The 23,689-nt window shown below is 43.2% G+C and overlaps 1 protein-coding gene across 4 annotated transcripts in view; it reads right to left on the reverse strand.

The window, feature by feature from the left end:
- The window catches only part of HDAC9 (histone deacetylase 9), a 466,741-nt gene that overhangs the window by 71,610 nt on the left and 371,442 nt on the right, over nt 1–23,689 (reverse strand). For all 4 annotated transcript variants that reach the window (XM_083578505.1, XM_083578499.1, XM_083578500.1 and 1 more), the window contains 4 exons: nt 20,851–20,906; nt 20,492–20,579; nt 10,121–10,240; nt 9,687–9,784 (listed from right to left, as the gene is read on the reverse strand). In XM_083578505.1, coding sequence (XP_083434631.1) covers nt 9,687–9,784; nt 10,121–10,240; nt 20,492–20,579; nt 20,851–20,906 — 362 coding nt within the window. The remainder of the gene's footprint in view (nt 1–9,686; nt 9,785–10,120; nt 10,241–20,491; nt 20,580–20,850; nt 20,907–23,689) is intronic.

Consider the following 23,689-nt stretch of genomic DNA (forward strand, 5'->3'; position numbering starts at 1 on the left):
CAGGAGTCCACCTAACATTTATTGCTTTGTGGTGCGATGTAAGGTCAATCCTCTCTGCAAGTTGCTTAAAAAATAATTAAAAAACAGTGACACTACCGAACTTAACTCAGGCAAACCAAACATATAACAGGAATAAAGTGCAAAGCAAGCGAGCCCACGGATAGTGAGTTTTATCTCGCCTCATCACTTTTCACCCTGATTACACCATATGAGAACAAACTTGGAAACAAGGACAAACTTGGAGGGAATGTGATGATTGTGGAGCTCTGGGAAATGTTTTCTGGCAATTCCTGAGTTCTGTTCATTTTCAAGCACAGTATGCAGCTCTCATATAATTCTCTGCCCTGCCCCCAGTCAATGCTTTCTTTCTCACTATTGTCACTCTAGCCATGAAGACACCAGTTAGTCTATTTCTCGCTTGTCATCCTGAAAATATTCCATTTCACTATTGAACAGGGTGCTGTAGTGATTACCTCCACCTTCAGAAAATGTTCTTTGCTTTACATTTTTTAAAAAAAGAATTCCTTCTGAAATTATGTCCACCTCTTTCTCAAGGATTAATGGTGGTTTAGAGCCAGTGTGGCCCACTGTTTTAGACAAACTATACATTACAGACTTGCATAGCTGTAGCCCCATTGGCCCCTGAAATGTGGAAGAGCTGGTTCCCAAGGGAAGGGGGTGAACAGGAGCAGAGGAGCACTTAAGCCTTTCACAGACTGTTCTTTTCCCTGCAGCTTCCCCCCCCTCCCCGCCCCCACCGCCATGAGATGTTAAATGTGGAGAAACACGTGTGAGTCTCAGAAGGGTAGAAGCCAGAGGTCTAAATCTCCAAGAACAGGCCCTGTGAGAAATCTAGGAAGCAGTTAGTCAGTCGGTTTGACTGTGCGGCCTACTTTACAGAGTACGACCCTCCAATTGCTGGAGTCCTCTTCTTGAAGAGCTGTCCAGCCCAAGTCCAGTTTAAATGCAACAAACCACAAGCAGAGACAGCAGAGGTCTTGAAGTTGCCTATCAACTCGACAGCAGACCGAGCAGCCACAAACGGCACCTGGTCACAGTCTTCCCTACTATGTTTGGTCTTTCTGTTTCAATTCAAGTGTGTTGTAATGGTCCACAGTGTTGGGCTTTGGCCTGAGAGACCAGGCTTTCGAATCCCTACTCAGCCATGAAGCTCACTGGGTGAAATTGGGCCTACCATGGTCTCTCAACCTCACAGGGTAGTTGTGACGATAAAATGGGGAGCAGAAAACCAAGTGCATCACCCTGTGATCCTTGGAGGGAAAGGCTGAATATAAATGTAATTAATAAATGCATAAATTCTTATTTATAAATTTGCATCTATGTGTAGAAATAGCCCATGCACATTTTATGCAAGTTGGTGTCTTCCTCTTTTGGCGGGGTGAAAGTAGTGGTGTATTTCCTCTTTTCTTGGATGCTGCAGAAGTGGCCCCCCTATAACCACTTCTGGAGGGGTGCAGTGAGCAATGGCAAGGGGTTGTTGGGGAGAGCTAGGCATCCTACACTGCTCTTCTTAACCCAGCCTGCTCCTCTCGGGTGTGATGCACAATGCTGTCCCATCACAGATACTGAAGAGTCAGCTGCCAGCCCAGTTGGTTTTGAATAGGTAGCACCATTGTGGCCCTCACCTCAGACTCTGCTGACCCCTATTTGCCCAACTGCAAAATGGGAAGAATAGTAACAGGCTTTGTTGGGTTGCTTGATGGCTGAACCAAAGAACTGAAAACAAGCTGCAGGTTCTGAAAGAGCTACATGTGCTAAAATCAGGGCTATTTTTCTAGAAAAATTGGTTCCAGAACTCACCACAAACACCTTCCCTGTTCTCTCAGAATGGCAATGGTGCCCAGCTGAGAAGTGCCAGAACTGAGTTGCGGCTGAAAAAAAGCCCTGGCTAAAATAACTAAATAAGTCAAACTTTTTTCTTTTTTTAAAAAGCATCCATGAATAGACACACCCTACAACACAACTTTCACAACCATACCATGAGCAGCTAAAAATGCCCCATGAACATGAAATGTAGAAACACTGAGGTTTGAAATGTGAAATCATTGAGGTTTTGCATAATTGCTGCAAGAAACCTTAAAGGCAAGTACAAAGGTAGGGAATGAACTTGGCTCCTTTGCTTTTAAATAAATAGCCCTTGGGATACTCTTGCTGGAGCTATCACTTCGGCGCTCCCTGCTGACTCCAAACTAGCAGGCCTGGAACTTTTATCTCACGCAGGAGAAGGCTGTGGTTGTAAAAGTAGCACTCAGCTTCAGTTCCCTCCACTGGCAATCTACTCAAGGGTATTCTGTTACGTATCTACAAGAAAATGGGCTCTTTTGGAGGCCCATACAAGGATGAAACAATCCCTGGAAAAACTTGTTTTTCCCAGAATGAAACATGGCACAAAACACACACACCCCTAATCTCGGCATCATTCTTCTGTACATAGCAAGCAAAAGAGAAGAAGGTGAGCCATTCACTTAAGCATTAGAAAATGCCCCCATTGAGAAGCAGGGGAACATATTGGGAACACAGGCCAATCCTGGAGGAAATCGGTAGACACTGTTCACCTACACATTTTTGGAGTTATAAAAATGTTTGTTGTTGTTGTTGTTTAGTCGTTTAGTCATAAATGATGCTAAAAGGACAGGTGTTCAACATCCCAAGCTGCTTTTCAGATAAACCTTATGGGACTGTGCTAATACTAATTTTTAAAATGGCCCAGTTTAAAAAGGGAAAAGTTTTGGGCATTATCATCACTTAAGGTTGCCCGTCAGCTACTACAAAAACTTCCCAACCAGCAAGATTGCATTTTGATAGGTAAAGAATATTAGAATATGAAAAGTCATCTAACATCAAAGCCAGGTGGGTAAAGATATATAACTATTATTATTATTTGGAGTGCTCCCCTAACCCCCCCCCCACCAATTCATGTCCCACAAGACACATAAGATTTTGTCCTGACTTTCCTTTATCTTTGAACTGCAGGATTCTGTTAGGCAGGGAGCATTCAAGAGCTTTTGTTCAAATACTTGAGTGAGATTGCTTGTGTTCACCCTGATCTTACGACCTTCCTCCACTTCTGCTGCCTTCTCTCTCCCCCCTCCCAAGACCAAGAACTTATTTTAGGATCCTGCAAAAGGAAAGTCATGGTAGCAGAGGGTATGGCTGGGGCTATTTGTGTCCATTTGTCCTCTCTGAGCTGTGCAAGCTGATCAACTGACAGGTGCCACCAGTCCCCTCCCCCCATTTGTCTCAGCCTTCTCCCCACCTGATGCCATAGATGATACTAGGTGTAGAGCAGGTGAGTGTGGCCAAAACAGCCTCATGGGCCAAATGGGGAGGCCTGCACTGAGCACTCAGGCCAAAGCACTTCTCAGGCCAAACTATGGAAGGCCTGTGAATCTCAATTGCCTGTAATCGACTATTTTCTACTGAGCTCCTTCTCTGACCTGTCAGATTCTCCACTGGCTCCATTTTTAATTCACCAGTTTCCATTCTGGCTCCCCTGCCTCCATTCCTATGGCCCATCTTGGGAAGGCAGCGTCTAAAAATCAAATGTTTGCAGCTGTCATCATTGCCGGACCCCTAAAAAGAACGCCCGCCCCATTCATTTTCTTTTGTAAAGTGAGCTTGTGGGAGATGTTTCCTGCGTTCGTTTTGCTTTGTTTCCTTTGTGCATTTAAAGGGTTTAAATGAGGGGTGTGTGTGAAGCCCACTAAAGGAATAAATTCCATTGGTAATTCTGTTTTCCTGCCTCCCCCAGACAGATATATGCGGAAAATCCATTGCCCAAAGCAAAATTCCACTTGGGTCTCCGTCCTTCACTGCTTTTGCAATTGTTCTTTCTAATTCATACCCACAGATATTTCGGCATGAGCATTTTTGCTCACAGCCACACTGGAAAGATTCAGACATAACTCTAAAACCCATGACAATGCATTACAAGAGCAAGCAGGCTGTGTCATAGAATCTTCAAATCTTAGAACTGTAGAGCTGGAACAACGAGTGTCATCTAGGCCAACTTCCTGCAATACAGGAATCTTTTGCCCAATATGGGACTCAAACCCACGACCATGAGATTATAAGCATGATTTTGTTCCACACTGCATGCTCCCTGCTCTCCTTTCACCATCTATCTTCCCTTCTGCATTGGCCCCTCAAACAAGATGTGTTCTGATGAGCATGTTTATATATTTACGCATCTTTAAGGCTACATAATGCTAAACCATTAACCATTCTCATTTACACGTACCAAGCCTGTGGTGCTATTGCAAAGCAAAGGTCGTAACAGCAAACCATAATTCAAGAAAACTGGGGAATAAACCTTCCCAGTTTGAAAAGGAACTCGGCTGAAAGAAGTTGCCTTTGGAAATCTTAAAAAAGTGGTTTGGTATGGAAAGAGTTAGAATTCTGCAAGAAGGAAGAGATTTCAAGAATCCAACCTGAAAATAACAACCTTTCCTTGGATAAAGAGGTGACAGCAATTCAGATTTTGATGGGTTTTTTTGCCAGTGTTTTGAAACATTTTCTATTTCGACAGAGCCACCATTTTTGTCTTGCATTGCATTTTTGTTCATTTTCAGAGTAACTCTAGTTTAAATTATCCCCCCAAGTCTAGGCATGTCCCCATTTTTTGCATCCCAATCACTGGGTGTTTCCTCCTCTGCCCTACCTAGCCAAAACCAGTGTCTAACTCTTCCTTTAATCTATCTGGATAAACAATGATTTCATATCAATAAGAGTTTTGACCACTTACAGTCAAATAAATTTTTCTGCTTCCTTGCTTACACAGTACCCCCTGTGTAACTATGGGGTCTGTCCTGTAATATGGGAGTCCACTTCCTTTGAAGTGGACTTCCATGTCTACATTTTAGGACATGGGCACAGCAACTGTAAAAATTATGGAGAGCATATGTAACAGAAAATCCCTGACCCATAAAGAAAAATAGAAAGAAAGAGGATGTGGGAGCTAATTCATTAGAGTGAAATGAGCACTGCTCAGTCTGCCACAAGCCAGCTACTACCTGCTTGCCTTTTTCCTTACAACAAGTCTGGGGTGGTCCTCCTCCTCCTTAGTCTCAGTATTGCCTCAGCATAATCCTAGCAGGGGAAAGGATGGGGACAAAGCTAGAATAAATTGGCTCTGGCTGTCATTGGCTCTGGCGCCACATACTGCTGGTCTTCCTACCTTCTGCCCATCCGGTCCCTAAGGACACCAGTCACCACTGAGTGGGTGTGGGGAGACCATGACTACGATAGTCAAGAAGGCATAGCAGCCATGGAGTAGGATGTTCAGTTTATGTCCCACACAGGGCTAGGCCTCTTATTTTACTACAAGGGCATTCAGCCCAGGCTATCCGCCTAAGTAAACTGTTCAGTTAAATGGGCTAAATTGCTCTTTCATACACGAAAGGAAGCGAAATCAAAGCATGTGGATATGGCAAGGCAGCCGCTTTCCTTGACCACAAGCAAACCTCCACAGCATCAGAAGCCATTTGGAGAGCCGGAGCACGGCACAATTCACTTCACACTGGAGGTCCCAAATGCTCCTTGATTCTGACTGTAAAAGACTGGGTTTAGTTTCAATGACTGACACATGTGCTAAGTTACCTCAGGGTGCATTCCCTCTGCCCTTTCAGATGAGATACCATCGGTCCAACTGTGGTAATTTTTCTGATAGCCATGCGGCTGAACTAAACACCAAATGTGCTTGGCTCAGCTTCTAGTATTCTACCCTTATTCACTAACTGGGGTTGAATGTGAACCAAGCTTTTAGGAGGTGAGAGAAGCTGAACTCCAGCACCAAACCCTTGTGCCATCTAAACACCCTATTTTTTGTCCAACTTTTTGATTGACCTCAGCAAAGAATTAATGAAAATATAGAAGTGGGTACCATCTGAGGTTCACCAACTTGGACGGTGTACCTTAAAAGTAATTGAATCTTTGACAAGGTGTTTTCCACGATAGGCAAATTATGTATATGAAATCAAAACCCATTTCACAGAAACAGTGCGAGGCTGTGATTTTATGTTGCTTGTGTGTTTGGGGTCGATGTCAGGTGTGTTATGTCTGAATATAAAACCACCTCAGCGCAGTGCTTTCCTAGACCACCCAAGAGTCCTGGGGGGTAGAGGAAAGGCAGGTTTTATAGATTTTGTGGTATATTTGCAGTGCAGCGAAGGTATGCAGCAGATATAACATTTGAAATTATAAGTTCTGACATTGGTCAGAGCAGAAATTAGTGGTTTCGTTGTCAGCTGGTAAAGTTCTGAACTAGCTTTTGCAAACTTGACCTGGCATTCTTGACCCAATGCCAACTGTTTGCCCAGTCCTGACATGCATTACTTCATCAAGCAATTTCACCGTAAGAGGGAGGAGAGAAAAAAATGAGCCGTGCAGCTGCAATAGCAGAAAACTGGACATGAAAGTACTTTTGCGTATGCGGTAGCCCCTGGGTAGAGTACACAATACACTACACATTAAACTGTCTGAAACACCTAGGCTAAAATATAAGGCGAAATCTTTAGCACTGGCTGCTACAGTCAGTGACATGGATAATATTAAATATCTGTTGTCTGGTTCATACAAGTTTGTAATGCTTAATATAGCTAAACTCACAGTGAAGGCTGCGCAACATAGACTAGGTAGATGAGATTTAAGATTCTGTTCTTTCATGTGTGTTTTATTTATTGCATAATCATGGTGTTTTTTTTATTTATATGTATAATTCTTAGCTACATTTTAAATTTATATGCTGCTGTTTGGCAACAACCTGTATTTGGCTGCCTTATTAATACATCTGAATTTGGGTGTGAAAGGCAGGTTTGATATCTTAAAGGAGCAGATCGGCGAGAGATGCCACATTTATTTGATTAATTGGTTAAACTGTGGTATCAACAGCCAGGGACCAAAGGGTTGTTTTAGTGTGTTGGCATCTTTGCTATCCCCGAACCTGTGAATCCAACAGCAGTAACTTCTGCCCACTCCCTCCAGAAGAAACAGGATGGAACCTGGAATATGATGACACCAGCTGTCAGGCACAAGAAAAATCTGTCGAACACACTTCTATGGGTAGGGAACTGGATGCAACAAAGAGCTGGATCCAAGACTGGCCAAGCCTCCATGAGCCGCTTTGACATGTTGGTTGGGCTGCCTACCTATCAATCACTGAATGTGTCACATGGTGTCAGGTGGTTTTAACTTCCTTCTACCAGTACAAAGGGAAAATGGGGAGTTCACTCTAAGGCCACATCCTACCATACATTTAGAGCACTTTGATAAGTCATGGCTTCCCCCAAAGAATCCTGGGAGCTGTAGTTTACGCTTTACAGAGCTACAATTTCCAACACCCTTAAAAAAACTACGGTTCCCAGGATTCTTTGGCGGAAGCCAGGCACTCTAAATGTAAAGGTATGGATGTGACCCAGGTGCACTCCCCATTTCCCCCTTTGAATTCAAGCTGAAGCTGCAAAGGAAGTTTCTTCAGGCCCAGCTCAAATGTAGTGCTTTTTCTCAAGATGAGGTGGATCATAGGAAAAGGTATCAAATTTTAAAAGCACAAAATTCGAGCTACAGCAGGAAAGGAAGAATCAGGAGCATTCTTCCTTTTGAATTTGGTGCTCTTTGCATCCACAAGTTAGCCTATCCCACCAGGTCAGTGTGCCTTGACTAAAATGACTTTGTTGGCCAAATGACGATGCTGGGGTAGGGGGGCTAATTAGCCCCACAGGCTGGATAGCTCAGTCCCTAGAGCATGAGACTCTTAATCTCAGGGTTCAAGCCCCACATAGGGTGAAAGATTCCTACATTGCAGGGAGTTCGACTAGATGACTCTTGTGGTCCTTTTGACTATATTCTGCCTTTTGACTATTTTAATTGTAAAGCAATGCAGGATATGAATAATACACAGCAAACAAACAATTGACCGACTAAAAATATTGCAATTTGCTAAAGAATGCCACCGATGAATCTGGCAGCAGATTCTCCCTCCGTTATTTTAAATATAAAAACTTGCAAAAATTGTAGCCATCCAAGAAGAGGCACTCCCCCCTTTTCCCAAACTCAGACTGAAATATCTCTTCCAGGATGGTGACTGCGGAATCACAGTACAGACATAGTATAAAAACAGAGCATACTTTTTCTCTCTGCAGAAATAATATTTAACCATATGAAAATCTATGTACATATAATTAATTAATTGGCTGAAATGGTCAACTAATAGCCTAATCCTGTGTGGATCTACTCAGAAGTAAGCTCCACTGAATCAATAAGGCATACTCCCAGTTAAATATTTATAAGATTTCAGTCTAACTTTTCTTTTAAGATGTGAAAACTCTACTTTTTTCTCTCTCTCAATGAATATTCATTTGTTGACCACAATACACATGTGCAATCCCCCTTGTGTAGCTCAGCTGACTGGGGAACAACCAAGAGTAGTGTAAAGGAGGTTGAACATTAGAAGAAAGTTAATATTTTTCTGGAGTCCTCTTGGCTTGAATGGTATGTTGTGGGCTATTTAAGATTAGGCCGTGGTCCAGAAGCAGCCAGGAAGGAGCTCACATTTCTGAATGAGACGCAGAAAGAATAAGGCATATTTCATGGAGGTTGTGCATACTGACCAGAGATTGTGCATACTGCCCAGAGAATGTACAAAATTCAGCCGAGATAGGCACATCCCCCAAAGTCTGCTATATTGACTCTGGAAGATGCACAATTCCCTCTTCATGAATGGCTGAAGAGTTTGGATTTGATATCCCGCTTTATCACTACCCAAAGGAGTCTCAACATTCGGCTAACATTCTCCTTTCCCTTCCTCCCCCACAACAAACGGCTAACATTCTCCTTTCCCTTCCTCCCCCACAACAAACACTCTGTGAGGTGAGTGGGGCTAAGAGACTTCAGAGAAGTGTGACTAGCCCAAGGTCACCCAGCAGCTGCATGTGGAGGAGTGGAGATGCGAACCCAGTTCCCCAGATTACGAGTCTACTGCTCTTAACCACTACACCACACTGGCTCTCCATATTGTGTCCATGTGTGTCCATATTCTCCATGAGGCCAGGGGAATGTGCACAATGGCAGGTTGTGATGCCCATTAATCACTCAACTTGCATTCCCATTAATTGACACCCCCATTCTTAAACATCTTACATGGAAGATCATGAATGTCATTGCCAACAGTAGGTCTTAGTTCCGTATATCAGGGTGTAATCAGGTCAGGGTGTAATGGTGAGTTTCCATATACCAGGAAGCAAGTTCCAGGGAATGAATGGGAACTGAGTGTGATCCTGATTAGATCATGATGCCAACACTTTACTCAGGATTTTCATTATATTTCTTACCTTTGAAAAGGCTTTTAATTTTAACCAGTTTACAGGGTGGGGGCAAAAAACCCAAACAATCCAGCAATCTAGGCTACTTCACGATTGCTTCAGGCATGAAGTGGTGTGTGTGTTTCTCTCGTGGGTGGCCAGCAATATTAACATTGACTCTTTATGAAATTCAGCGAAGTCTCCAAACACTACATAATAACAGATCTTTCTTCTTTTTTTCAAAAACTTGAAGCCAGGTTCCACCACGGGTCACGTTTATGGCTTTCAAGATTGCTGCAATTCTAACTCTTGTACGTTTCAAGCTCAGTTACTTCTGTTTGGCACTTTCAGAAGGAAACAAGAACCAACCTGTATGCTGTGAGGTACTCTGTGTCTCCCATGGGGGGATCCAAGCCACCTGTCCAAGCAATATTTATATTATAACCTTCGCCAGGGCCACTTCCAACCTGAAAGGAGAAGTGGGAGAGGGGGGAGAAGTGCCAGAGGAAGGGGGGGTGGGAGAGAGGAAAGGCCAGGAGTGAATCAAAATAAGAAAACATCCAAAAAACGTCCTTTTGAAACAAACATCAAAAGGCATGTCAAATCAACCTGGCCCCCATTTGACAAGGACTGTTCTGGGTTATGCACTTGTTCTGCGCTGGTCCCTTGGCCCCAGTGGACTATTTGGTAATCTAGTGCAATTTAAAGCACCAGTCGAGGATGAGAAAATTAGGGGCAATCATGCAACGCAATTACCCGAAAAGATACAAATAAAATTGGGGCTCTAAAGAAATAAACCTAACCTCATTTGGGGCTCCGCTGCCAGGGAAGAAGTTGCCTTCATCATAGCGATGGAGAGAGACATACAGGATGCTGGGGTCAGCATAAAAAGCCTGCTGTGTACCGTTGCCATGGTGAACATCCTAAAGGGGAAAGAAAACAGATGACAAACACAATCATGTCCAAGCCAGTGTGCCGAGAGCCCTTTTGCTTTCTCTTCTCCTCCTCTTTTTTCTCTCCCTCTCTTTGTGTTTCTCCCTCTTTCTTTCTTTTTCCTTCCTTCCTCTTCTCTCTCTCTCTCTCCCCCCTTTCCACCCGCCCTTCACCACCCCAAACTTCCTGAACTTTCAGGCAAATTACTCTTTAATACACTCATTTTTTAAACCGGCTTCTAAAAATCAGGAAACCACAGTGAGCATGCCCTTGAGACTCCAGATGAGCAGTCATTGAGAAATCCCAGTCCTTTTGTACAATTAGATATTATACACCGGCTCTTTGTACTCCTTGTCTCAGTGATGGAATCTAGCATCCTGTTTTATGGAGGAATTTTATGACTTATTAACTGCCAACAGTTCATAACCCCTCAGGCTTAATTAACTAGTCTCATTGGCCTAAAAAAGAAAGAAGAAGAAAGACTAATGTTTAAAATACAAACTAGATTTCTGCAGGAGGATCTATGAGCTATGGAGCATTTTTGCAATTCTTGAAAGAGCACTAAATATTCGGGTATTCGTTGATTTGCCAAGTTCCACTATTGAGGTCAAAGGGTTTGCAACCAGCTGAGTAAATTGGCTTCCTTGAAATGTTCAGTTCAGTTAGCAGTCCCTCCGCAGCGAGATCCACATCAAAAGGGAACCCAGATGCAGAAAGGACTTCATACTTTATGTTCATAAAATCATGACGGCTGCAGTTGACGATGTAAGAATATGATCTCATTAGCTTGGAGCAGCCTGATCCTCAAAAGGCCACAAGTGCCATTCATCCTCTACGCTATTTGCTGGCAGGCCACTTTGAAGAATGAATTGCAAATCCTCTGACAAAGGACAGCATAAAAGATCTGCATATTCCATCAATACAATGCAGCTACACGCATACGAATCATTGGTAGCAATAATTTACTAGCAACAATTATTAGCAGCTATGATCACATTTTAAGCTGCGGTGCTAAACATGCATGCTTGGAAATAATTGCCGCTGAAAATCCATGGAACTTGCTTCCAAGGAAATACGCTTAGGATGTTGGTGTGCAAAATAGCTTTTCGAGACTGAATTTGTTCATAATCACAACAGTCTTGTGAGGGCTTTCCTCTGCCCAGTCCATTCCCACTGGGCAGATGAAATTACAAGGAGAGCAGCCAAACGAATAACAGCCACCCAGACCAGAGTCGCTTTTGCCAACCTGGTGCCCTCCAGGTGTTTTGGACCACAGTGCCCATCAGCTGAATGGAATTGCCATCCATAGCATCTGAAAGACATCAAGTTGGTGAAGTCTGAGCCAGAGGAAGTCACGTGACCCTTTTAAGAAAGGCTGAGGCCAAGCTGGAGCACTCTTTTGGTCAGAGCAACAAAGGGAGAGAGTCACCTGCCCAGCCACCCTATGCCAATTCCTCAGCAACCCTTCACCGGTGTCTTCCATAACCTTGCATCTTAGATCACGCTATCTCATATCATCTATCACTGAACTAGCAGGTACCTGATGGTTAGCTAATGGAGAATGCAGTCCATGCATCTTGTAAGGGACTGTAAGGAACTGAAATGTACCTATTGGGTGCATGGAGCCCAAGTGGGAAAGCCAGGAGGAGTGGGCAAAATATGTCTGTGTACTAGGGCAGCGAACTTGGTGTGAGACTGGTTAGAAAAGCCTACGTGCCCATTTTGGTTTGGGGGGGGGTTGTGTGTTTTTTGAAGTTGTCGAATGCATTAGGAGAACTGTCCAGTCTCACAAAGTTTCTGTTAAACTGCTACAAGCATCGCTGTTTGCCATTTCATACTGGTGAAAAAGTTGATTGTTTAAACTGAGAATATTCCTATTTCCTGACTTGGCAGTGAGATGCAATTACAGGACTGGCAGTCATAAGGAAAGACTTATGATTGCTTAGGTCAGTAGTTCTCACACCGTGGAACTGTTCCCTTTTGGGGGTATGGAAGATTTGGAGGGGGGGCATGAAGTTTCAGAGAAGGTTAGGATCCTGAGGCAGATACTGCTTTCTTCTCCAACAGAGTCTCATGGTTCAAATGCTTCTCTGATGGGGAACCTACAAAAAGTTTTGGTTTCTTTGGATTTGTGTGTATGTACCCAATCATCTCAATGTGATTTAGGAAGAAAGGGCCTCTGCTATTTTGTTCTTATGAGGTTTCCTTGGGCATGGTTTTAGGGAAGAGAGATCTGCTTCTAATATTGGAATTAAAAAGCCAGCCTACAGATCCTTGCAGATCAGCTTGTATCTATCCACAAGTGTCCGCTTTTGTACACTCTTCTGTGGAACAGATTATTGATGCTGGCTTTGACCTGGAGGGGTCCTAGTTGAAACTGATAGAGGAACACAGGTTAAAGTGTTTAAATTATAATGTGACAAATAAGGAAGAACACATGCCAGACGTATTGGAACTTGGTCTCGGGGCAGATTCTACAGCCACCATACAAAAAGCAAATATGGTCTGGCTAGCCATGGAAGGAAGACTCTATGGAAATTCCATATGCACAACATGGAGCTCTGTGATGAAAGGAAGGCAGGATAAAAATGCACTAAATAAACAAGTCAGTCAAATCTGTGCTCTAGATAATTTCCCCAAACTGAAGCATAGAACTACAATTTAATTAGGTTGCTGAACAACCTATTTGTGCTTCTCTTTTGCACTTGGCTCTGTGACCACTATGGATTTCACAAGGCCACACATCAAGTAAAAAAAAGGAGAGTGGGTGACCTACAAATCTTGGATCTGCCTCTCTGTGTCATTAAATGCATTCAGCTCCAGTGGGGATACGAATCTTCCAAAATAATGAAATTTGAGCATACTGGCTATCTATTCTCTATGCAAGCTGAGGTTTAGTTTCAGTTATTTTGGGGTAATGCAGAGTTGGAGTTGGAGTTACACAGTAATCCTGCAGGATGTTTTATGAATCCATAATATTATTAAGCTATTATTGATACATTCAAATTAATGTTGAAATGGGATTGTGTTATTTCATTAAGGAAAATAGCTCCTGGGGAAATGAAAACCGCAAAACATAGTTTAAGGAATTTTAAAATTCATGGTGAGCTCATTAGTATGTTCAGCAAAACCTGTTCCCAAGGAGCCGTAATGGCTTATTGTGCAGGTAATCATCACAATATATCACAGTACGCCATTCAAAGATTTCAAAGTATAATGAAGCCAAATGTAGTCTAGTTGCAGTTGCTGCTAAAGACATGTGTGTTGCCAACTCTTTAAAATGTCAGTTCTAACTAAGACTCAACCAAAATTCCCTCACAGTTTCCTATTAGTTAATAATAATAATAATAATAATAATAATAATAATAATAATAATGAGGGGCAGTGATTTTCTGCTGCTTTCTTGGGGCAGAGAAAAACATCTCAGATAGAAATGTCTCAGAAATGGTTGAGCTTTGCAGAGTGCCTTGGGAGTGAGACAATATGACGCGATGTGACATCAGTCCCAGTACATTCCTGGGGGAAGAGCCCTGCGCCACTGTCAATATTGCAGGGCACTTTTGAGTAACACAAGAACTATTGCTTAAAACCAAACAAAGAGGGATGGGTGGTGGTGGTGGTGGGGAACCATGACCAACTTGTAAGATTAGGTAATGCAAGCAGAAACCTCCTTCTGAAAAACTGAGAGAAATTCTTCCTTTCCCATCATCTTTCAGGAGGGTTTCATTGAAAAACATTTCATTGGCATTTTCACCTCAGCTCTAGTTATTTAAATTTAGATGCAATTTCTAAGCCACATAGGCCCAGAAAGTCTTTCAATAATGCTAGAACATAAGCCTAAAGGGCGTAAAGGTAAAGGGACCCCTGACCATTAGGTCCAGTTGTGACTGACTCTGGGGTTGCGGCGCTCATCTCGTTTTATTGGCCAAGGGAGCCGGCGTACAAGCTTCCGGGTCATGAGACCAGCATGACTAAGCCGCTTCTGGCAAACCAGAGCAGCGCACGGAAACGCTGTTTACCTTCCCGCCAAAGCGGTACCTATTTATCTTCTTGCACTTTGACGTGCTTTTGAACTGCTAGGTTGGCAGGAGCAGGAACCGAGCAATGGGAGCTCACCCCATCGCAGGGATTCGAACCGCCAACCTTCTAATCAGCAAGTCCTAGGCTCTGTGGTTTAACCCACAGCGCCACCCGCGTCACAATCTTGCAGAACACAATATAATGGTGGCTCAGGGCTGCAACAGAAATGACCTAGATGCCACTTAACAGTAACACTACTCACTAGTTTAGCTCTTGAGAACTTTCCCCTGCTTCAGGCACATTCCCACTATTCTTGCTATGCTTTTCTTAGGTGTCCGCTAACGGAGATAGAGTGAGTGCTTTAACCTCCGGGGAAAGCTCAATCATTGAGAGGGTATTGGGGAAAGCACAAGAAGCCCAAAAGGGAATTTTGGGTGCAGAGCTTCGGCAGCATGATTTGCAGGCTCTCCTGCCCTCCCCATCATGGCGAAAGGTCTCTTTCTGCCAATGCGTGAGCCCAAGATATGAGCTCGTGAGCCACAGAGATAACTTCTATAATAATACATGCCATTCGAGTTCTCAGCACTGATGCTGTCTCTAGAATATGCATTCCTAATTTGATATTTCTGAGATGTACAATGACATTTATTTTCTCTCCAGAAACTAAAGGGCAGGGCAGGGAAGGCTGTGGCTCCATTGTACATCACATTTTGCATTAAATCTTTGAAATCTCCAGGCAGTGCTAGCAGAGACCATGGAGAGCCACTGCAGTCAATGTATAGAAAATACTGAGTTAGACCAGTGGTCTAACTTATATGATATTGTAAACATTGTTTTCACAGTATATGGATGTTACTCTTCCATTTATCTGTCCAAATAAACTATTGCTGAGACAGCAAAACATGGGCGGTAAGCCTCTTGTGCATGCTATTTTTTCTGTATACGTTAACTTTGTGTATGCTATTTCTAATATTGCCACAAAGGCTACACTGCTACACATACTTGTCTGGAAACAAATCCTATGGAAGACAATGAGGCTTTCTTCTGAGTTGACATGTGTAAGCCAAATATATTATTTGTTCCTTGGAAACAGATGCTGCCATTAAGGATGTTGAATAATTCCATCAGAAACAGAAACGGGAGTAGAAACTGTGACAATTTGCACATTTGTGTGAGGTCAGGAATGAAAATCATGCAAGCAAATGAGTGGTATTCTCTATCTCTGTTTTTTGTTTTTTAGATTACAAACCCTGCATAAATGACATTATAGTCTGCATTGTTCTCATGGTTTTCCTTCCATTGAAACACACTGAAGTTAATTATGTAATTAATTACATTAGTTTCAGCCATATCAGATAGTGAGATGAACAAGGTAGGTTTCAACAGAAGCTGAACTGTAGTGGAACAGAAATGATGCTGAATGCAGCAAACACAGTACAGAGTGGAAATTTTTGCCTGCTTGCATCTCCAGTGGCCACAATTAATTTTAACTAATTATTGTAAATACTGGTGCATTTTCTCTCCATATATTTTGTATGGGATAAAAATGGAATACACGATATTTTTCAACATAACATGAGTAGTAGCGCTGATAGACAAAGAAAGAGGGCAAGTAATTTTTTTGTCTGAGAAATAGTTACCTCAACAGAAATAAAGGAAATAGTTCCAGCATAGTTGCTGATAGCAGGATAAATGGGGACGTATTTGTTGCACAGTGCATAGTTGAAACACCAAACCTTTTGGTTCCATTCACAATTCTATCCAAGGGCAAAGCTAAAGAAACGATAATATTTTTGATACTTTTTCTAACATCCATTCTGCATTTTTGTGGGGTGCTTCCACAAATTATTTCCGACACGTAGTAATGATACTTCTCTTCCCATCAAGGAGAACCTTCTCAGATCCAGCATGTGGAAGTTACTGTCTCAAACTACCAGTGCACAAAAAATGGTTTTAGGTTCTGATTAAATATATATATATATATAGAAAAATGTTTAGAGGTCTGTTGGATACTTGATTCCATTGAGAAAAAGGAGGCAGCATGAAAGAAGATGAGTATCTTCAGCCCTGATGGCAAGCAGTACGTTTACTCTGATCCAGCCAAACCTTCTAGATTCAGGGTGGATACACAAAACTCTCCTGCCTTTTTTCTTTTTTTAAAGCATTTACTGATTCACTGCAATGGAGGGAGCAGGTATTTCATATAAATGGATGGAGCTGGCTTCTGCTGAATTTATAGGAATTCGGTGTGAACATGCAGTATACATAAAGCTTTGAATGGGGATGGGGGTATTATCTACTGTTGAGTAGAGAAGATGGAGATAATATATTATATTATACAGCCTCATGAACTTCACACAAAAGCAGGGCAGTCCCATTTAGGGCATTTGGTTCGGGAGCTGTGTGCCACACATGGGACAGTCTCCTTCACGAACTATTCGGTAACTATGAGAAAATTCTTCCTATGCCATTCCTATTTTTCAGCATATAAACACTGAAAATCCTTTCAGGATTGCAGATTTAAATCTTTAAAAGGAATGGTAAAAGCTCCAAGGATCAGAAGGAGGGAAGTTAGTTGAAACAATCTGGCTTCATTATATTTTTTTTCAATGCACATAATCCCCAAATCCAGGACAAAAGCAGTTTCCAGGGCTGAGTCAAATGTTTAATATGTGTCGGCAGAAATTTCAGATATAAAAATACTGTAGTGTGAGCACAACACGTCCACCAGCTGCAGCTTGGCACCTGCCATCTTTCTTTCAATATGTATATTGCGGGGAACTAATTGATGCAAATTACCCACTGCCATATTAATTCATTATACCTTTCTGAAGTCACCCTCTGTGTCAAAAATAAGTTATCCCTTTTTTGAGCTACTCTCTGTTTGTTCTGGACCTACACCTCAGTCCATGATTTACAGAACGTGGGATTCCGAGCATGCACACACGTACAGTGGTACCTCAGTTTATGAACTTAATCCGTTCCGGAAGTCTGTTCTTAAACCGAGGCGCGCTTTCCCTAATGAGGCCTCCCACTGCCGGTGCTTGACTTCTGTTCTTAGACCGAGGTAAAGTTCTCAAACAGGGACACTACTTCCGGTTTTGTGGAGTTCGTAAACCGAATCGTTCGTAAACAGGGCTGTTCTTAAACCGAGGTACCACTGTACTTTACTTAGTCCTGCCGAAGGAGACATCCTAAAGGGAGGCAGACTTGTTGAATGGCCAGTTTATGGATAAAGTGGGAATCCTGATCTGTGTTTGATCATCTGAGCACACAAACAAATTATCACCATTTTTCCATAGCCCCATTCACTTGAAGGAGCATCACACATAAAAAGAGGTTTCTATGCTGGCTCCAGGTGTGCTGCTCCCTATTTTAAACACAATCTTTAACATCATTGCATACAGGGTGGCTGGGCTGATACAAAGCACGGAACAAACATGCAAGGCTTGCTGTGAAGCAAGTCTTCTCAGAACCCTATTTAGAACTCAGATACAAACACCCATCAGCGTTCCCTGATGCATGTAAATCGTAGAATTGTAGGGTTGGAAAAGTCCTCTAGTCCATTTCCCTGTAATCACAGGTAAATAATCCCTGATAGATGGCCATCCAACCTCTGTTTAACACCACCCAATGAAGGAGAGTCCAAATCAGGGAGGGGAATGCCCATACCTCCAAGTGGAACACCCAAACAACATCTATCACTGCTCTTGGCCACCTCCGGCGTACAGGGTATTCAAACATAGTAGCCAGAGAAAGCATCCCCATCCTCCCTATGAAACCATGTACAGTCATACCTTGGAAGTCGAACTGAATCAGTTCCGGACTTCCAAAACATTCAAAAACCAAAGCGCGGCTTCTGATTGGCTTCAGGAAGCTCCTGCAGCCAATTGGAAGCTGTGGAAGCCCCGTCGGACATCCGGCTTCCAAAAATAGTTCACAAAACGAAACAGTCACTTCTGGGTTTCCGGCGTTTGGGAGCCAAAATGTTCAGGAACCAAGCTGTTCAAAAACCAAGGTATGACTGTGTTAGCTAGGTTAAAGGCCCTCCGTTCATACACAGACTGTAGCAGTATCTCCTAAATGGTAGAATACATGGTAAGTATGCAGAAAGGGAGCTTCTGTTTGCCGCAAACTCCCAAATGCAAGTAAGCTCTCGGTGGCAACAATAGGATGCACAGGTACTTTTGTCAATGAGCACCAAACCTGCTATTGCACTGATTCTCAATGCTTGCCAAGCATTCATAATTTTATCCTAAAACAAAGACATCACTGGCATATTGGGGAGCTGGGCCAGATATGTGGAATGAAAGAGCAGCAGAGATTCTCAACATATGAACACCCAGTCACCGGTTCCAGTTGCTCCCCTTTACCTATCACATTTGTCATATCCCCCCCCCCCCTGTTTCTATAAGGCAACTCTTAACGTCAACTCTGAAACAGCTACAAAGGAAACCAGAGCTTGTTTGTGACTGCAAAAAACAAACAAACACAAAATCCCAGGCATGGTGGGTAGGGTAGAAAATCCCTAATGCACACATCTTTGAATGCAATTTTTGTCTAATGCACACATTTTTGCAAAGCATTTTCTGTAATATAATGGATTTTGGTATGTTATTTTTACTCATATGTATTTTTGTGAACACCTTGTCCCACTGTGCATTTTTGTACACGTTATGTAGCAGGAGACCTGCATTGCAGAATTTGGAGAGGTGCAAATTTCAAAGGATACACTTCGCACATTGTTACAGAAAGTTCGTATTAGGTGGGCCCACCCTTAAATGTGAACTGAATCAAATTTCTGGCCCATCCGTAGTGACAACAAGTGCTTGTTCTGCCATGTCTATATGCTAATTCTTGCCTTTCCCTGCACAGCTAGTGTGGGAGTGTTGATGGCAAGCTTCTTCCTGGATGGTGAGCAATGGCAGGGTTACTGCTGTGGGTGCATTTTGCTGCACTGCTGCTATTTTTTGTGGCGCAATATCTGCTGCTGATTTAGCATAGGACTGCAGCCATAGAGGCTTCTGAGTAGAACAGGACTCTTCCCGTCACTTGCCCAGAAGTGTACAGAACCATCTTCATTGTTTTTCCTGCTTAATTGTGCATTTCATATCACATGATTAAATATATTAGAAAACAATTGTTTTTCATAACTAAACCACAAGCCCTGTTTTCTTTGCACCATCCGCCACTGGGGCAACGTCACAAGGAGATTTAATTATGAGCGCTGATATGAATAAGATTTAAACTATTAATTCCGTAGCTTGGGGGGTGGGGTGGAATCTTTAACGCATTTTGTCTTTAAATCTTTTATCACCTGCAAAAATTAATTAAATGCAGATGTAACAGGTTAGGTTTGGATGCCAGGGTTCATTTCCTGTCTATGCTTTTTCAGACAACTTATTACACCTCCTCCCAAAGTGTAGGCAAAACAAAAATGGTGCTCATAAATCAACCCCCGGCTTTTCCTCCAGGCTATGCATGAAGTTGGTCCTTAAGTAGGAGGCAAAGCTCAATTCATTATTCACAAGCAGAATGGATAGAAAACTTACCCAGTGACAACCACATTTGAACTAACCATTTGTTTGAAACTGTACTATGCAGCAAAAGATTAATCTAAGCCACAAAGGCTGGCTCTTTGTTGTTATTAAATTAGATTTCCTGCATGGAAGGCATCCCATACTGGCACACGTGATTTGGAACCGAGCGAGGGTGGGCTGGGGAGAGACAAAGGCCTTGTTCCTTTGTTTCAATAATGTTCGCATTGCACAACTAAGCTAAGCTATTGTCAGCTTAAGGAGGGAAGCCAAACTGGTTACCAAACCAAAGCCACGCAATTTAACTATTTCAAATTTATATTCTGCAGGGAAAAGTAAACGTTGGTACTTGCTGGGTCATTTTAACAGTGGAAGTATCAATTCATTTAAGGACCATAAAAGTCACCCTGATCTGCGCCTTCTTCTCATTAAAATTGCAGTTAACACCATTAAAGTGAAACATACATGTTTATGGTTTCAGTCCTGCCATCCTGGATTTAATGAGTTCCCAAATTCAGAGGAAAAACACACACCTTTATTACTCCTAAGTATTAAAGGCAGGAAAGCCTAACATATAAAAGAAAAACACAACCCCCCCTTTTCCCTCCCCCTTTCCTTCCACCCCTCCCCGAACCATTTTTATCTGGATCCACCCAAATGATGATGCTTGCCAAGAATACATACCAGATCTACAATCAATATCTTGCCTATATTTAGCTTGTCTCTCAAGTATTTGGCAGTAATTGCAACCGAATTAAAAAAGCAGAACCCCCTGTGGAATAGAGAAGAACAGAAATTTTACAAAGCACATCAGTCAGGAAAACAGTTATAAATAATGTTCAGGGCATGCGTGTGTGTATGTGTGTGTGTTTAAAAAAAAACCCCACTATATGATCTCTAAGACCATAAATCTGCTTCTGTGAGTACCTCGAAAACCTTTTCGGTCATCTGCTAACAATTAGAGCTCCCCAGAGACATGCACAATGCAGGTGATTGCCAGTAACCCTAGCACTCCAAGATGGGCAATATTCCCTGGTACTTACATGGCTGTTGATTCTTCAGCATGATGGCCTGGGGGCCTTACAACAGCAAAACCATTCTGTAAGAACAAGATAGGTTTTCAATTACCAGATTTTAAAAGAAGAAGGGGAGTGATCTCTTCTCTTCTCTGTGGAGCAAAGAGCAGCAAGTAAACAGGTTTGGAATGTATTAAAAGCTACTAAACGCATCCCCACCCCAGCACTCATTACCCTTTCATAGAATAAGTGGGGCAAATGCAAAGGATCTCAGCTGAGTGGTTTTTTTAAAAATAGGTCGTGTGTCAAGGATTCCAGGCTAGCTAGATAGCTCACCCCAGAAGCTCACAAGCAGGGCATGTTAACATACCCTCCAACATATCTCATATCAAGAGAATTTTTCTAAGCAGGGAGCAATAAAACCATGCAAGTCAGTATAAAAATTCAAAACTTTGAGAACAATTCAGTGGTACCTCATATTATGTACTGCCCTCCTTACGAATGCTGCTGGTTACGCGCTCCGCTAACCCGGAAGTAGATGCCCCTTGTTGCGACCTTTGCCCCGGCATGCGAGCGGAAGTTGCACTCCGGCGGCGTGGCAGAAGTGGGAGCCGCCATTAGAAAAAGCGTGCCTCATGTTACAAGCGGTTTCCTGTTACAAACGGACCTCCAGAATGGATTAAGTACGTAACACGAGGTACCACTGTAATGCAAAAGCTAGTCGTGCTGCAGGGGCAGCCCGGCTCAATAAGAACATTTTGAGTAAGTGCAAAGGATAAAACAGAGAGAGCTTACTTAACATGCTATTTCTGAACATGGAGCTCAGTGGCGTAGCGTGGGGGGTGCAGGGGGGCCGGCCGCACCGGGCGCAACATCTGGGAGGGGGCGCGCTCGCACTCGCAGCTCTCTGCCCCTACTAAAATCCACGGGTTAGGGGGCGCAAATTACTTGCCTTGCCCCGGGTGCTGACAACCCACGCTACGCCACTGATGGAGCTTCCACTTTGCCTCATGACATGTGGCCATTAGATAGACTGATTCCGCAACCTAAAATTCCGCATGATTACTATGTGGACGCAGAACTGCACCAGCAGAGGTTGCCCATTCTTTTTCATGTCAGGGATGTGTTTGGACTGAGACTGACCCAGCAATCCAAACTCTCTGCTGCTGGAGTTCTACTGTTGCTTCCACAGCCTGGCCACTCACGGTGGCTGCAGTAATAGAAGTGGGAGCAGGCAGATCAACCCCAGTCCTTGTGCCAGCTCCAGGCTGGTGCAAAGATCAGGCCCATAGTGAGCCCAATGCCCGTCTGCCCCAGTCTATTTCCAGCAGATTCTGGGCTGTCTCTGCCCCTCCCCATCCTCAAAAGGCCCCATTTGGGGGAGTTCCACCCATGAGGATACCACCAGGTGGTCCTTCTGCCTGTTTAGTGGGCGGAAGGGGGAAGTCTGCAAGGGTGGACTGATGGTTGTGCCACTCTGGTAGGGTCAGAGGCAGGGGGCTGGTTGAGCTGACAGAAGCCAGCAGAGGGATACCGCCTAGCATAAATGTGGCTTGGGATTGGATTGCAGCCTAAGTCATACCTGAAATCAATGGGACTTCGACATGGCTAACCTAAGTCCCAATGATTTCAGTGGGCCTACTGCAAGCATGACTATGCTGTATCCAACCCAGTGTGCATTTGTTGCCACATTGGGTGAGAATTAGGGGCGTCAGAGGACTCAGTTAAGCTGCTGAAACTCTACTGTGTTGCTCAGTGCAGCTGATTTAATATTTTCTGCCAACCTCCAAGTGTTGCTCATACCAGAAGATAACCCTTTTTTGTTTTTGTGCACCTTTACTCTTAGTTGCGTACAGCTGTTTGCACTGTCTGCTTCTACCCATTGATCCCCTATAGAATAAATATTTTCTCTTTTCCTTGTGTCTAGCTTTGGTTATGCTAGAGTATAAGAGATGTCTTTTGGCAGGGCTGGAAACATTCATTTATGTTCTCCAGTTATGCACTGATCACGGAAGAGGAGAGAAAAATAAGAAACTGCATAGAAAATATGCTCAAATGGGCAGACATAACAAGAAAATGGCATTCCCATCAACTGCCTCAGAAAAACCGGGACATCCTGTTTTTTCCATTGAGAGTATGGCAGCCATTTTGGGCACCTTGCTCTCTCGTGATTTTGGGTGGAGATCTCACCCCCCCCCAAAAAAAACACTTTTTCCAGGTCTGTGATCTCGTGCTGAATTTTGGACCCAGAAGATAGAGTCCCAGATTTGGGTTGTGTCGTGTAGGAGGGTATGAAATGGGGCAAGTGTCTTGGTGGCAGAGCCCAGATATAATACGAGATTTTGGTCAGCGTTGTGTTTCTTGTGCTAGAAGGAAAATGGTATGATTCAACCATTGTTCAATCCAGCAAGGCTATGTCAGCATGGGAGCCCTGTGGTTTCACTGATTCCTAGCTGTGCCCATGCAGAAACTGCAGGCAACATTAATGGAAGAAACACATTAAATCAAGATAAGCCATGCATCGCAAGGGAGCAGCACAAACAACCTGTTATATCCAGAAGGCACATATGACAAGGCTAGAAAAACCACAGAACCATATTGAATTGTGATGTGCTAAAATGTGTTATCTAATTCAATTTAAAGTCTTCTTTCTCTGAGCAAGAGGTTCACATTTGCCTGCCTTATTCTTGGGGCACTTTACAATTTCAGCAGGTGTGGGGCTGAGCTTACCTTATTGTTGCAATGTAACTAAGGGGTGTTTGCCTGGGAGCTTGCCCCACACCACCCTCTGCCCCACTGAACATTTCTCCAGCGCTCTGCAACCTTCCTGACTGACTGCACTTCCTGATCTGGAAAGGCCCCATGA

The sequence above is a fragment of the Podarcis filfolensis genome (assembly GCF_964270895.1).
Source record: "Podarcis filfolensis genome assembly, chromosome: 12".
NCBI classification, from domain to species: Eukaryota; Metazoa; Chordata; class Lepidosauria; order Squamata; family Lacertidae; genus Podarcis; species Podarcis filfolensis.